The sequence below is a fragment of the Somniosus microcephalus genome, chromosome 4 (genome assembly GCF_052327205.1).
Source record: "Somniosus microcephalus isolate GS21.2 chromosome 4, FLI_Smic_1.0, whole genome shotgun sequence".
Lineage (NCBI taxonomy): Eukaryota > Metazoa > Chordata > Chondrichthyes > Squaliformes > Somniosidae > Somniosus > Somniosus microcephalus.
Window position 1 is genome coordinate 4,186,782 of NC_140990.1, and position 17,031 is coordinate 4,203,812.

The following is a 17,031-nucleotide window of genomic DNA, read 5'->3' on the forward strand; positions in this document are numbered from 1 at the left end:
GATATCTCCCTGAGAGAGAGGGACTGAGAGACACCAGTCAGTGTACAGATATCTCCCTGAGGGAGAGGGACTGAGAGACACCAGTCAGTGTACAGATATCTCCCTGAGAGAGAGGGACTGAGAGACACCAGTCAGTGTACAGATATCTCCCTGAGGGAGAGGGACTGAGAGACACCAGTCAATGTATAGGACTGTGCGTAAATTGACTGCCGCGTTTCCTACATTACAACAGTGACTACACTTTCAACAAGTACTTCATTGGCTGTAAAGCCCTTTGGGACGTCCTGAGGTGGCAAAAGGCGCTGCAGAAATGTTTGGAGAGAGGGGGCGGCGATGGTCTTGCTCACCAGTCAGTGCTGCGACGCCGTGGATTGGCTGGTCTCTCTCCAGGGCCTGGCGGAGGGGGATGTTGGCCAGGCCCAGGGTCTCGAAGTCGGCGCCGTGCGCCAGGTGGAGCTCCAGCCTCGCCGCTCGCGAGCGGGCGTAGCGGAGGAAGTGCTCGTCCGCCTGCACTGCGTACCGGCTGGTGAAGTCGTAGAGCGGCCGCGGCCCGCCCACCAGCGGCGTGGCCTGCGTCTCGAAGTCGTAGACGGAGTAGGTGCAGAAGGTCACCGGCCTGGGGTCGGCCAGCCGCGCCAGGGTCTGGGCCGTCAGCGTGGCTCGGTGGACGTGGATCTCCAACAGGTTCTCTCCGGGCCGCAGAGCGACCTCCTCCTCGTCCCACCCGTCCCCCGCCGCTCCTCGCCCCCGAGACCGTCCCGTGCCGTAAGCCACGTCCCGTAGATGAGCTGGAATTGGTCGTGGAGTGGGGGGGGAGGGGGGGGGGGAAATAAAAGATTCTCAGTTACTTTCCATCGCCGATCTTTCGATAATCAACTTAGAAACATAGAAACATAGAAGATAGGAGCAGGAGTAGGCCATTCGGCCCCTCGAGCCTGCTCCGCCATTCAATGCGATCATGGCTGATCATCCAAATTCAGTACCCGGTCCCTGCTTTCTCCCCATACCCCTTGATCCCTTTAGCCTTAAGAAGTATATCCAACTCACAGCAAAAATCGCCCACAGCCGACCCTGAACCGGCACCAGAACCAGGCAATGGTCACAAGAACCAGGTACAAGTAAGGAGTGTGATGGAATACGCTCCACTTGCCTGGATGAGTGCAGCTCCAACAACACTCAAGAAGCTCGACACCATCCAGGACAAAGCAGCCCGCTTGATTGGCACCCCATCCACCACCTTAAACATTCACTCCCTCCACCACCGGCGCACCGTGGCTGCAGTGTGGACCATCTACAAGATGCACTGCAGCAACTCGCCAAGGCTTCTTCGGCAGCACCTCCCAAACCCGCGACCTCTTCCACCTAGAAGGACAAGGGCAGCAGACGCATGGGAACACCACCACCTCCAAGTTCCCCTCCAAGTCACACACCACCCTGACTTGGAAATATATCGGCTGTTCCTTCATCGTCGCTGGGTCAAAATCCTGGAACTCCCTCCCTAACAGCACTGTGGGAGTACCTTCACCACACGGACTGCAGCGGTTCAAGAAGGCGGCTCACCACCACCTTCTCAAGGGCAACTAGGAATGGGCAATAAATGCTGGACTTGCCAGCGATGCCCACATACCATGAACGAATTTTTAAACAATGGAGATCAGGTGGGAAAGTGGAGATGAGGTAGAAGATCATCTTATTGAATGGCACAGCAGGCTCGAGGGGCCGTATGGCCTACTCCTGCTCCTAATTCTTATCTTCCTATGTTCTTAGAACCAGGCAACCAGCACCAGACCATGACCAAATCAGAACCAAAACTAGGCACCCCGGGGGACGGAGCCTGGGCCTTTCCTGCTCTGTGCGGCAGCCCTTGCTGATTCCTCACCCTCCCGCTTCTGAACCCGGTCCGCTCGAATGTCGAGCAGTCGCTCCTGCTGTCGGAGTCTCGTTTCCAACTCCCGCTTCTCGCCCTCCATCTTCCTCGTGAGAATCTCCACCTCGGACTGAAAGAGAAAAGAGAGACCATGAGAGAGAGAGAGAGAGACAGAGAGACAGAGAGAGAGACAGAGACAGAGAGAGACACAGAGAGAGAGACAGAGAGAGAGCGATCTATATCCCCCCTATAGAATCCCCGTACTTCAAAGTGGACACCTTCTCCAACATTGAGAGGGAGATTAACCATTTCCAGGCCCAGGGGAACGTGTTGATCTGTGGTGACCTCAATTCAAGAACTGGTGAAGAACCAGACTTTATCAGTACTCAGGGGAATAATTACATTTTTGGGAATAACCATTTTGATCTCCCTTTTCATTGACACAGGAATAACTACGACAAACAGACAAATGCAAACGGAAAACAGCTCCTGCAGCTCTGTCGAAGCCTGGGTCTGTACATTGTCAATGGTAGGTTCAGAGGAGACTCCCTAGGAAGATCGACCTATTCTTCATCTCTTGGCATCAGCACCGTAGACTATATGATTATAGATCTGGACCCATCCTCTTTCAGAACATTCACAGTCAAACCACAAACAACACTGTCAGATCACAGCCAAATTACTGCGTATCTTAAAAGGACAGAAACAACCAACACAGAAACACAGCCCAGTAAGCTGCACAACATTAAAAAATCCTACAGATGGGTCCAAAACAGCACGGAAAAATACCAGAAAGCAATTAGCAGTCAATCAACTCAATCTCTCTTGGACACCTTTCTGGAAAACACATACACTCACAATAAAGAAGGCGTAAACCAGGCAGTGAGTAACCGAAATAATATTTTTGATAATTTGGCATCAATGTCGAACTTGAAATCTCGCAAGAGTAAACCCAAAACACAAAACCACGAAAAATGATTTGATTCAGGCTGTCATAACATGAGGAAAAAACTCAGAAAAATATCAAACCAAAAAGACAGACAACCAGAAAACGAGGAATTACGCCTTACTTATTGTCAGGCACTAACACAATACAAAAACACACTCAGCACCAAGAAAGAACAGTATATTAAGAATAAACTCAGCTCCATTGAGGAATCTATTAATTCTAATTGTTTCTGGGACAACTGGAATACATTACACAAAATGCAACACGACGAATTGCCCATTCAAAATGGAGACACATGGGAAAACCATTTTGAAAAATTATACCAGAAAAACACACTAAGCCCAGAGCAAGATCTAATATGTAAAGAATTGGAAAAGCTCGAACTGACCATAAAAGATGACCAAAACCCGTTAGACTCCCCAATAACTGAAAAAGAGCTATTTGAAAAATTCAAGGACCTGCGACCAAGAAAAGCCTGTGGTGCAGATGGCATCCTTAAATGAGATGATTAAACACACTGACGATAAAATGAAATTGGCTATCCTAAAACTCTTCAACTTGGTTCTGAGTGTCGGTTACTTCCCTGATATCTGGAACAAAGGACTCATAACGCCCATATACAAAAGTGGAGACAAAGTTGACCCAAATAACTATCGAGGCATCTGTGTGAACAGTAACCTGGGGAAGGTATTCTGTAGTATCATAAACCAAAGACTTATAAACTTCCTTGAGGAGCACAATGTCTTGAGTAAAAGCCAAATTGGAATCTTACCAAATTATAGAACATCGGATCATATTTTCACCCTACAGACCCTAATTGACAAACATGTTCACCAAAACAAAAGCAAAATTTTTGCCTGCTTTATAGATTTCCAGAAGGCTTTCGGTTCTATTTGGCACGACGGTCTATTCTTAAAACTTATTGAAAGTGGTGTAGGGGGAAAAACATCTGATGTAATTAAATCAATGTATACAAACAATAAATGTGCAGTTAAAATTGGAGACAAACAAACAAAATATTTCTCACAGGGGCGTGGCGTGGCGCAGGGCTCGCCTATCTCACCGACACTCTTTAATATTTACCTAAATGAATTGGCAAAACTACTGGAACAATCTACAGCACCTGGCCTCGCCCTATATGACTCCAAGGTTAAATTCCTCCTCTATGCAGATGACCTGGTTCTGCACTCACCAACTGAGGAGGGTCTGCAGCAGAACCTGGATCTGCTAGAGTCGTTCTGTCAGACCTGGGCCCTGACAATAAACCCCCAAAAAACCAAAGTTCTTGTGTTCCAGCAACGATCCAGACATCAGGGACCCAGAATAAACTTCATACTAGGAGCAACTAAAATTGAACAAACTACAAATTACACATAGGCTTAAAAATCAGTTCTACGGGAAATTTTCATTTGGCTGTGAATAAACTGAAAGAGAAAGCAAAAAGGGCTTTCTATGCCATTAAAAAGTCAATCCAAATAAAAATTCCAATTGGCATTTGGCTCAAAATTTTTAGATCAGTAATTGAACCAATTGCACTCTATGGCAGTGAGGTGTGGGGACCGCTAACGCAACAAGAATTTGCAAAATGGGACAAACACCCAATTGAGATCTGTACTGTATGTACCTTTAAGGGGAGAACTACTTTTTACAGCTCCTGTATACTGTAGTACCGGCAGTGACCACACCTATATATAAACCCTGAGTAGGGATCTGTACTGTTAGTTTTAGAGCAACCCTCACCCAGTAAACACCTGTTGATTGTTCCTCTGCAGTCTCTGTCTATTTGTTGAAGGACACCATACATCAAGATTCACGGATTTAACATTGGCGACGAGTCGATTCGAACCTACCTGCAACTCTGCAGAAGAAGGCTGATTCCAGGGGCACGGGCGTCGACCATCCGGCAGAGACTCCAGCGATACGGGCTGGCAGCAGGTACGGCGCAGGACGCCTTCCCGGACGGCGGCAGCTGGAGCCGACCGACGGCACAGGGGAAGGCCGAGCAGCGTCGACGGGGTAAGAGAGAGGGTAAAGCGCACAGGGCGCAGCCGGGGTTGAAGACCGAGCGGCGTCGGCGCAAAAAAAAAAGAGAGAGAAGGGAGAGTGCGGGAGACGCCATTTTAAGCCAGTCTAACCACACCCAGGGATGCCGAAGAGTGGCAGTGTCACAGCGTTCGACAATGAAGTCGAAGATTGGGCGACATATGTAGAACGCATAGAAGTGTACTGCAAGGCGAATGAAGTGCCAGATGCCAGGAAAGCACTGGTATTGTTGAATTCCATGGGTGCAAAAACATATGGCTTACTGCGAAACCTAGTAACCCCAGAGAAGCCAGTGGAAAAGGATTTTGAAAGCATAGTGGCAATCCTACAGGACCACTTAAACCCCACACCGCTGCTGATAGCAGAAAAATTTAAGTTTCACAAAAGGAACCAGCATAAAGACGAAAGTAATGCTGAGTATTTAACAGAACTGCACAAGCTATCGAAACACTGCCAGTTTGGAACGGGACTAGCAGATACTTTAAGGGACAAGTTTGTGTGTGGGCTTCAAAGTGAAGGAACCCAGAAACGGCTTCTATCAGAAAAGGATCTTACGCTGGACAAGGCTTTCAGCATGGCAGTATCACATGAAGCAGCCGCACGGGGCGCTGCAGAGATACAACGGAGACCACAAGAATATGACACAAATGAAATGTCATATGGAGCAGTGAAGTGTTATCGCTGCGGCAGAACAACACACGACCATAAGGATTGTTGGTTCAAGGACCAAGTGTGCAGACAGTGTGGAAAAGTAGGACACATAGCAAGAGTCGGCAGGTCGGGAAAGAAAACCAGCAGCAAGAAATCTCCACAGGAGAAGTACAAGAAGATACATAAGGTGACGGAGAGTAGTTCAGACGAACAGAAAAGTGATACAGACTCCGGAAGCAAGGAGCTGGGTTGTCTGAAACTACATAATGTAATCAAAATGGAGGATCACCAAACTATCTGGGTCACGCTCAAGATAGACGGAGTCCAAGTGAAAATGGAATTGGACACAGGATCAGCCCTAACAGTCATAAACCGAAGGGACTACAAGCGGCTATTCTCACATATACACTTGAGAGATACAGAGATTGTCTTGAAGACGTACACGGGGCAAAAAGTCTACCCCAAAGGAAAAATAAGGGTGAACGTTATATATAATGGCAAGGAAACACCAAAAATGGACCTATATGTATTGCCAGATGGAGGACCACCACTACTAGGACGTGAATGGATCCGGAAGATACAGCTAGATTGGCATTCCATACAAGCACTGACTGTAGATGCCAAAAAGGATGACGACGTCACACCTGGACGACTGTCAAAAATGCTAACTGACGCACAAGAAGTGTTCCAGGAGGGACTCGGAACACTAAAAGGCATAACAGCGACGATCAAAATAGAGGAAAATGCAAGCCCAAAGTTTTTTAAGGCCAGACCGGGACCTTATGAGATCCGCCCAGCCGTCGAAGCAGAGCTGGAAGGTTTGGAACGTTCAGGAGTACTGTCCAAAGTGCACTGGAGCGAGTGGGCTACACCCATCGTTCCTGTAATGAAGATGTCGTTGAGTAATACGCCTGGGGAACCAAAGGACTTTAAGGTGACAGTGAACCCAGTCCTTCACACGGTACAATATCCGCTTCCGTGGATTGAAGATATTTTCACCTCGCTATCTGGAGGAAAACGCTTCACTAAGATTGATCTGGCCCAGGCGTACCTGCAAATGGAGGTAGAAGAAGCCTCAAAACAGTACCTCACGATCAACACTCATAAAGGTCTCTACCAATACAACCGGCTGGTGTTCGGGGTAGCATCGGCTCCGGCTATTTGGCAAAGGGCAATGGATCAAGTCCTGCAAGGGATTCCAGGGACCCAGTGTTATTTGGACAATATCCTGGTCACGGGCGAAAATGACAGTGATCACCTCGCCAACCTGGAGCAGGTGCTCACTAGATTGAAGGAATATGGGCTCCGAGCTAATCGCCACAAATGCGAGTTTTTCCAGAAGCAGATCTCGTATTGTGGCCACGTTATTGATGAAGAGGGGTTATATAAGTCCCCTGAAAAGATTGAGGCAGTAGTCAAGGCTCCAGCACCGGAAAATGTGTCACAACTGAGGTCGTTCCTCGGGCTGGTGAACTACTACCATAAGTTCTTTTCGAATTTGTCTACAGTACTACACCCACTGAACACCCTACTGCAAACGGGGGTACCATGGAAGTGGAATGACGAATGTAAACGAGCTTTCCAGAAGTGCAAAGAATTGATCACATCAAAAGAGGTGTTGGCTCATTTCAACCCAGCACTACCAATTCGGTTGGCGTGTGATGCATCACCCTATGGTATTGGAGCGGTGCTGTCGCACAAATTATCGGACGGCTCGGAGAGGCCAGTAGCCTTTGCGTCTCGGTCACTAACCTCAGCCGAGCGTAACTACGCCCAGATTGACAGGGAGGTCCTCAGCCTAGTGTGGGGAGTGAAAAAGTTCAACCACTATCTGCACGGGCAGAAGTTCACCTTGCTGACTGACCACCAACCACTTGTCTCCGTCTTTAATCCAAAGAAGGGCGTTCCGGTGATGACTGCGCAACGGCTACAAAGATGGTCCCTTTTTCTAGGGGCGAACCAATATGAAATAGAGTATAAGGGCACGAAACAGCATGGAAACGCTGATGGGCTATCACGCCTGCCACTGCCAACTGCAGAGGAAGCACCAGCAGTGGACCCTGTCGAAATATTTTATTCGACTATAATTGAACGCTTGCCAGTAACTAACGTGGATATAGAGAAGGATACACGAAATGACCCGACGCTGTCTCAGGTATATGACTTGACGGTGAAGGGATGGCCAACACATGGCGACTCACTGTTGCCAGCATTCTCATCCAGAAGAGAACAGCTGTCAGCATGCCAGGGGACCTTGATGTGTGGATCCCGAGTGGTAATTCCACCCAAGTTAAGGGAGAGAGTGCTCAATGAGCTTCACGAAGGCCATCTGGGAGGGGTGAAAATGAAAAGCCTTGCTAGGGCTTATGTGTGGTGGCCGGGGATCGATCAACAAATCGAGGACCTGACAAAGAGCTGCTCAGGATGCCAGAAGGTCCAAAATGCACCACCACATGCGTTAAACTGGATATCATTAGGTAGTGTGTCCTTCAAATAATCGACAGAGGCTGCAGATAACAATCAACAGGTGTTTACTGGATGAGGGTTGCTCTAAAACTACAGCACAGATCCCTACTCAGGGTTATATACAGGTGTGGTCACTGCCGGTACTACAGTATACAGGAGCTGTAAAAAGTAGTTCTCCCCTTAAATGTACATACACTACAATTCCTCCCCTTTTAGATTAACAGTACCATAACATTCATTTAACAATTAACACTTTTAACATGCAACATTAACTGAAAATACTCCATTTATAAATTCAGTCTTGGGGCGGCTTCTTGATCCTTTCTGGATAGTGCCTTTCCTGAGTGTCTTGCTCTTGGTGCGGAGGCGATTCTGGCCCCCTGTCGTCGGTTGGTTCATCAGCTTCCAATACTACTGTTTCTGGGGTAGCTGCTACCTGTATGTCGGGTTCATTACCAGGTACGTGAGACATGGGGTTGACTCGTTCCTGTGATGCTAGGATCTGGTCGACATGGCATCTCACAATGTTCTCCCCAACATCCACTGTGTACATTAGTGGCCCCTGCCGTGTGCATATCGTTCCGGGTTGCCATTTCTCTGTTCGGTAGTCGCGGGCCAAGACTGGTTGCCCTACATTAAAGCTCCTTGTCGGCTTCTCGTTGATGTGCTGGAATTGCTTATTCTCAACATTTCTTCGTACATTTGGTCTGAGCAAATCCAGACGAGATCTCAACCTTCGGTTAAAGAACATCATGGCCAGGATCTGGTTGGTAACTGCATGTGTCGCATTTCTGTAGGCTAACAGGAAATTGTCCACCTTATGCTGCAGTGGAAGGTCGTCATCGCACATGGCCCTTACTGCCTTTTTAAAGGTTTACATAGATACATAGAAGATAGGAGCAGGAGTAGGCCATTCGGCCCTTCGTGCCTGCTCCGCCATTCGATGAGATCATGGCTGATCCTTTAATTCAGTATCCCGTCCCCGCCTTCTCTCCGTAACCCTTAACCCCTTTTGCCCGTAGAAATATATCTAATTCCCTCTTAAATATATTTAATGAGCTGGCGTACACTGCCCTCTGTGGCAATGAGTTCCACAGGTTCACCACTCTCTGAGTGAAGAAATTCCCCCTCATCTCTGTCCTAAATGGTTTAGCCCTTATCCTTAAATTATGTCCTCTAGTTCTGTTCTCACCCGCCAAGGGAAACATTCCTTCTGCATCCAGTCTGTCTAGACCTGTCAGAATTTTATACACTTCTATGAGGTCCCCTCTCAATCTTCTAAACTCCAGTGTGTACATCCCTAAACTACATAGTCTCTCCTCATAGGTCATTCCCGCCATTCCTGGTATCAGCCTGGTTTGTACGAACCTCTCAGCCAATCCATTTGTGGCTGGATGATACGGGGCGGATGTGTAATGCCTTACCCCATTCCTTTTCATAAATTTCCAAAACTCTTCGGACACAAACTGTGGTCCGTTATCAGAGCAAATCTGCTCTGGCAAGTCGTTCCTGGCAAATATGGTCCGTAGGACTGCAATAGTTTTCTAAGTGGTGGTGGAGGACATTTTGATCACCTCAGGCCATTTCGAGTGCGCATCCACGGCTATTAAAAACATTGAGTCCATGAATGGACCAGCAAAATCAATATGCACCCGTTGCCATGGAGAGGAGGGCCGCTCCCATGGGTGTAGAGGGGCATGTGGTGGTGCATTTTGGACCTTCTGGCGTCCTGAGCAGCTCTTTTTCAGGTCCTCGATTTGCTGATTGATCCCCGGCCACCACACATAAGCCCTAGCAAGGCTTTTCATTTTCATCCTTCCCAGATGGCCTTCGTGAAGCTCATTGAGCACTCTCTCCCTTAACTTGGGTGGAATTACCACTCGGGATCCACACATCAAGGTCCCCTGGCATACTGACAGCTGTTCTCTTCTGGATGAGAATGCTGGCAACAGTGAGTCGCCATGTGCTGGCCATCCCTTCACCGTCAAGTCATATACCCGAGACAGTGTCGGGTCATTTCGGGTCTCCTTCTCTATACCAGCGTTAGTTACTGGCAAGCATTCAATTATAGTCGAATGAAATATTTCGACAGGATCCACTGCTGGTGCTTCCTCCGCAGTAGGCAGTGGCAGGCATGATAGCCCATCAACGTTTCCATGCTGTTTCGTGCCCTTATACTCTATTTCATAATGGTTCGCCCCTAGAAAAAGGGACCATCTTTGTAGCCGTTGCGCAGTCATCACCGGAACGCCCTTCTTTGGATTAAAGATGGAGACAAGTGGTTGGTGGTCGGTCAGCAAGGTGAACTTCTGCCCGTGCAGATAGTGGTTGAACTTTTTCACTCCCCACACTAGGCTGAGGGCCTCCCTGTCAATCTGGGCGTAGCTGCGCTCGGCTGAGGTTAGTGACCGAGATGCAAAGGCTGCTGGCCTCTCTGAGCCGTCCGGGAATTTGTGCGACAGCACCGCTCCAATGCCATAGGGTGATGCATCACACGCCAACCGAATTGGTAGTGCTGGGTTGAAATGAGCCAACACCTCTTTTGATGTGATCAATTCTTTGCACTTCTGGAAAGCTCGTTTACGTTCGTCATTCCACTTCCATGGTACCCCCGTTTGCGGTAGGGTGTTCAGTGGGTGTAGTACTGTAGACAAATTTGGTAAGAACTTATGGTAGTAATTCACCAGCCCGAGGAACGACCTCAGTTGTGACACATTTTCCAGTGCTGGAGCCTTGACTACTGCCTCAATCTTTTCAGGGGACTTATGTAACCCCTCTTCATCAATAACGTGGCCACAATACGAGATCTGTTTCTGGAAAAACTCACATTTGTGGCGATTAGCTCGGAGCCCATATTCCTTTAATCTAGTGAGCACCTTCTCCAGGTTGGCGAGGTGATCACTGTCATTTTCGCCCGTGACCAGGATGTCGTCCAAATAACACTGGGTCCCTGGAATCCCTTGCAGGACTTGTTCCATTGCCCTTTGCCAAATAGCCGGAGCTGATGCTACCCCGAACACCAGCCGGTTGTATTGGTAGAGACCTTTATGAGTGTTGATCGTGAGGTACTGTTTCGAGGCTTCTTCTACCTCCATTTGCAGGTACGCCTGGGCCAGATCAATCTTAGTGAAGCGTTTTCCTCCAGATAGCGAGGCGAAAATATCTTCAATCCGCGGAAGCGGATATTGTACCGTGTGAAGGACTGGGTTCACTGTCACCTTAAAGTCCCCACAGATGCGAACCTTCTTTGGTTCCCCAGGCGTATTACTCAACGACCTCTTCATTACAGGAATGATGGGTGTAGCCCACTCGCTCCAGTCCACTTTGGACAGTACTCCAGAACGTTCCAAACCTTCCAGCTCTGCTTCGACGGCTGGGCGGATCGCATAAGGTCCCGGTCTGGCCTTAAAAAACTTTGGGCTTGCATTTTCCTCTATTTTGATCATCGCTGTTATGCCTTTTAGTGTTCCGAGTTCCCCCTGGAACACTTCTTGTGCGTCAGTTAGCATTTTTGACAGTCGTCCAGGTGTGACGTCGTCATCCTTTTTGGCATCTACAGTCAGTGCTTGTATGGAATGCCAATCTAGCTGTACCTTCTGGATCCATTCACGCCCTAGTAGTGGTGGTCCTCCATCTGGCAATACATATAGGTCAATTTTTGGTGTTTCCTTGCCGTTATATATAACGTTCACCCTTATTTTTCCTTTGGGGTAGACTTTTTGCCCCGTGTACGTCTTCAAGACAATCTCTGTATCTCTCAAGGGTATATGTGAGAATAGCCGCTTGTAGTCCCTTCGGTTTATGACTGTTGGGGCTGATCCTGTGTCCAATTCCATTTTCACTTGGACTCCGGCTGACTTGAGTGTGACCCAGATAGTTTGGTGATCCTCCGTTTTGATCACATTATGTAGTTTCAGACAACCCAGCTCCTTGCTTCCAGAGTCTGTATCACTTTTCTGTTCGTCTGAACTACTCTCCGTCACCTTATGTACCTTCTTGTACTTCTCCTGTGGGGATTTCTTGCTGCTGGTTTTCTTTTCCGACATGCAGACTCTTGCTATGTGTCCTACTTTTCCACACTGTCTGCACACTTGGTCCTTGAACCAGCAATCCTTATGGTCGTGTGTTGTTCTGCCACAGCGATAGCACTTCACTGTTCCGTATTGTAGTGTATGTGCCTTTAAGAGCCCCCTGTGTACTGTAATGCCGGTAATGGCCACTCGGGCTATATAAGCCTGTATATTGTGTTGTATCAGTTAGTTCCCCTTCAGACTTTGTTCAGTAAACACCTGTGAAACCAACTCCTGTCTTCAGTGTCTCTATTAACACACGGACACAACAGTGGCGACGAATTGGAAAGGGACTTACCTGCAATTCGGCAGCACCTCAAGGACATCGATTCCTCTGGCGTCCAAAGTCGAAGAAAAGCAAGAAAAAGAAAAAGCTGTGGTTTCACCAGCTAGCCGAGCTGGTGGCAGGTACTGCAATAATCCTTCCTGGGCGTCGGGCTGGGGCTCCAGCGGCTGGCTCTGCAGCGAGGCCAAGCAGCGAAGGCGGAAGCAAGCAGTAACAGACGGGGAGGGAGCACTCGGGAGACGGCCGGTGCTGCAAGCAGGTCGGCGTTCAGACCTAGCAGATAGAGTCCGGCGGGAACGAGTCTCCACCTGTAAATAAATAAATAAAAAGAAGGGAAACCCGCAGAAAACAGCATTGTCATCGGCAGCAGCGGCGGGGAAGCGCAGGAAGCGCCATATCTTTTCTGCAGAAAAGATAGAAAAGCGCGGGAAGCGCCATTTTTTTTTCCAGGATGCCTAAAGCTGGCAATATTGATGCTTTTGATAATGATATAGAGGATTGGACCACATATGTGGAAAGAGTGGAGGTATATTGCACCGCAAATGGAATAGAAAATGAAAAAAAAGCGTCAGTACTTCTAAATCTAATGGGCGCAAAGACATACGGGCTGTTACGAAACTTAATCACTCCAGCCAAACCAAAGGACAAGAATTTTAAAGAAATTGTTGATACCCTACAGGAGCACTTAAACCCAACACCGCTGCTGATAGCGGAACGATTCAAATTCTTCAAGAGGAATCAACACAAGAATGAAAGTAACGCTGATTACCTCACCGAATTAAGAAAGCTATCAAAGCACTGCCAATTCGGGGCAGGACTAGCAGATTATCTTCGAGACAAATTCGTCTGCGGTCTCCTAAGTGAAGGAACACAGAAAAGGCTGCTTTCTGAGAAAGATTTAACACTGGACAAGGCTTTCAGTATGGCTGTATCATACGAAGCAGCTGCAAGAGGAGCTGCAGAGATACAACAAAAGACACAGGACTTCGGCACCCATGAAATGACACAGGGTTTCGAGAGATGTTATCGCTGCGGCAGATCCACCCATGACCAGAGGGACTGCTGGTTAAAGGACAAAGCATGCAGGCAATGTGGAAAGATTGGACACATTGCACGGGTATGCCGATCTGGACAAAAAAAATCCACGGACAGGAAAAAAAAAATCAATAAAGAAAAGTACAGAAAGGTACAAATGATGACGGACAGTAGCTCCAAAGACCAGAAGAGCAATAGCGCCTCCGAAAGCAAGAGACTAAGCTGTCTCAAATTACATAATGTAATTGCCAAAGAAGATTACCAGACCATTTGGGTTACCCTCACGATAGCAGGGTCCCCAGTTAAAACGGAGCTAGATACAGGATCAGCTCTGACCGTCATAAATCGACGGGATTACGAGCGGCTATTTCCGCATATACCTTTAAAAGACACATCCATTATCTTGAAAACATATACGGGGCAGAAAGTATACCCCAAAGGAAAAATAAGGGTGCCTGTTGTATACAACGGCAAGGAAATATAAAAGTTGTATTTATACGTTCTACAAGATGGTGGTCCACCGCTGTTGGGACGTGAATGGATCAGGAAAATACGTTTAGACTGGCACTCCATTCAGGCACTGATGGTGACCAGTAAGGAAAAAAATGATGATGACGTCATACCTGAACGATTAAAAGACATCTTGGTCAACGTCAAAGAAGTGTTTCAAGAGAAACTAGGAACCTTGAAAGGCATCACCGCCTCAATAAAAGTGGAAGATGCGGCAATTCCCAAGTTTTTTAAGGCAAGACCGGTGCCATACGCAATTCGTCCAGCAGTCGAGGCAGAGCTGGAGAATTTGGAAAAAGCAGGCGTATTATCCAAAATAGATTGGAGCGAGTGGGCAACACCCATCGTCCCAGTCATGAAGAAAACGTTGAATAATGATAAATCTGAAGAACAGAGAAAAATTCGCATCTGTGGAGACTTCAAGGTGACTGTAAACCCGGTCCTTCACATGGTACAGTATCCTCTTCCGAGGATAGAAGATATTTTCGCCTCACTATCCGGAGGGAAATGTTTCACCAAAATTGACTTGGCACAGGCATATCTACAGATGGAGGTTGAAGAGGCCTCTAAAAAGTATCTCATGATAAATACACACAAAGGCCTGTACCAGTACAATCGACTGGTTTTCGGAGTAGCATCCGCTCCAGCTATCTGGCAAAGAGCTATGGAGCAAATCCTCCAAGGGATTCCGGGGACTCAATGCTACCTAGACGACATCCTTGTAATAGGAGAAAACGACAACGAGCACCTTGCCAATTTGGAGCAGGTGCTCACTAGGCTGAGAGAACAGGGCCTACGAGCAAATCGCCCCAAGTGCGAATTTTTCCAGAATCAAATATCATATTGTGGCCACATAATTAATAAGGAAGGGTTGCATAAGTCACCTGAAAAAATTGAAGCGGTCATAAAAGCCCCAGCACCTGAAAATGTTTCACAATTAAGGTCGTTCCTGGGATTAATAAATTACTATCATAAATTTTTACCGAACTTATCAACTCTTCTACACCCTCTTAATGAACTTCTACAAACAGGAGTGATTTGGAAATGGAGCGAAGACTGTAAACGTGCCTTCCATAAATGCAAAGACTTAATCACGTCCAAAGAAGTTTTGGCTCATTACAACCCATCACTGCCAATCAGACTGGCGTGCGATGCATCCCCTTACGGCGTAGGAGCGGTATTATCCCATAAATTCCCTGATGGCTTGGAACGGCTGATAGCTTTTGCGTCACGCTCATTGAACTCAGCTGAGCGTAACTATGCCCAAATCGACAGGGAAGCACTCAGCCTGGTATGGGGAGTGAAGAAATTCAACCATTACCTACACGGACAAAAATTTACCTTGTTGACTGACCATCAACCCCTCATCTCCATATTCAACCCTAAAAAGGGTGTTCCCATTATGACAGCGCAAAGGCTACAGAGGTGGTCCCTTTTTCTAGGGGCACACCAATATAACATAGAATACAAAGGATCGAAACAGCATGGGAATGCTGACGGTTTATCGCGCCTACCGTTGCCAACGGTAGAAGAGGCACCTACCGTAGACCCAGTGGAGATTTTCCACTCTACCATAGTCGAATGTCTACCAGTAACAAATTCTGCCATTGAAAGGGAGACGAGAAATGACCCGACTCTCTCACGAGTCTACGATTTAACAGTGAAGGGATGGCCAGCACATGGCGAACCACTGTTGCCAGCATTCTCGCAAAGAAGAGAACAGCTGTCAGTGTGCCGAGGGACCTTGATGTGTGGATCCAGAGTGGTGATTCCACCCAAACTCCAGGATAAAGTTCTAAAGGAGCTTCACAAGGGGCATCTGGGTGGAGTGAAAATGAAGAACCTAGCCAGGGCGTTTGTATGGTGGCCAGGTATCGATGGAGACATCGAAGAAATGACCAAGAGCTGCCTAGGATGCCAGAAGGTCCAAAACGCTCCACCACAAGCCCCTCTACATCCATGGGAGTGGCCTTCATCTCCCTGGCAGAGGCTACATATCGACTTTGCTGGTCCATTTATGGACTCAATGTTCTTAATCGCGGTTGATGCACACTCCAAGTGGCCGGAGGTAATAAAGATGTCCTCCACCACCATGGAAAAAACCATCACAGTATTAAGGACCATATTTGCCAGGAATGGGCTGCCTGAACAGATCTGTTCTGATAATGGACCGCAATTTGTGTCCGAAGAATTCAGGAAGTTCTTAAAAAACAATGGGGTTAAGCACTACACGTCCGCCCCATACCATCCCGCCACCAATGGATTAGCTGAAAGGTTTGTCCAGACCTTCAAGAAGGCCATAAAGGCCATGGGTAATGAAGACATAAAACTTCAGCATAAGGTGGATAACTTCTTGTTTGCATATAGGAATGCAACACATATGGTTACCAACCAAACTCCCGCCATGATGTTCTTCAATAGAAGCCTAAGATGCCGGCTGGATTTGATCAAGCCAAACATCAGAAGGGACGTGGAGAACCGACAATTTCAAGGCATGAATGAAAGGCCAACTAGAACCTTCCAGATAGGTCAACAAGTTTTGGCCCGGGACTACCGTACCGAGAAATGGCAGCCTGGAACTATCTGCACACGACTAGGACCGCTGATGTATACTGTGGACATTGGAGAAAGCATAATAAGGCGCCATGCTGACCAAATCATAGAGTCATCCGAAAAGGGACAACCTACACCACAACTCTATACGCCTAATGATGAAGTAGAGATACCCATAGTATCTACCTCCGATCACAGAATCACAGAAACCTCACAGTGCAGATAGAGGCCATTTCGGCCCATCGAGCCTGCACCGACACATATCCCACCCGATCCCCGTAACCCCTACACCAACACATATCCCACCCGATCCCCGTAACCTCTACACCAACACATATCCCACCCTATCCCCGTAACCCCACATATTTAATCCCCCTAACACTAAGGGTCAATTTTTATCATAGCCAATCAAACTAACCCGCACATCTTTGGACTGTGGGAGGAAACCGGAGCACCCGGAGGAAACCCACGCAAACACGGGGAGAATGTGCAAACTCCACACAGACAGTCACCTGAGGCCGGATTTGAACCCGGGTCCCTGGCGCTGTGAGGCAACAGTGCTAACCACTATGCCACCGTGCTGCCCGGTGATACTAGAACC

The 17,031-nt window shown here is 47.7% G+C and overlaps 1 protein-coding gene across 1 annotated transcript in view; it reads right to left on the reverse strand.

The window, feature by feature from the left end:
• Positions 1–17,031, reverse strand: part of LOC147118193 (uncharacterized) — a 62,225-nt gene that overhangs the window by 33,156 nt on the left and 12,038 nt on the right. The window contains exon 2 of the mRNA XM_085983675.1: positions 1,880–1,997. Coding sequence (XP_085839801.1) covers positions 1,880–1,997 — 118 coding nt within the window. The remainder of the gene's footprint in view (positions 1–1,879; positions 1,998–17,031) is intronic.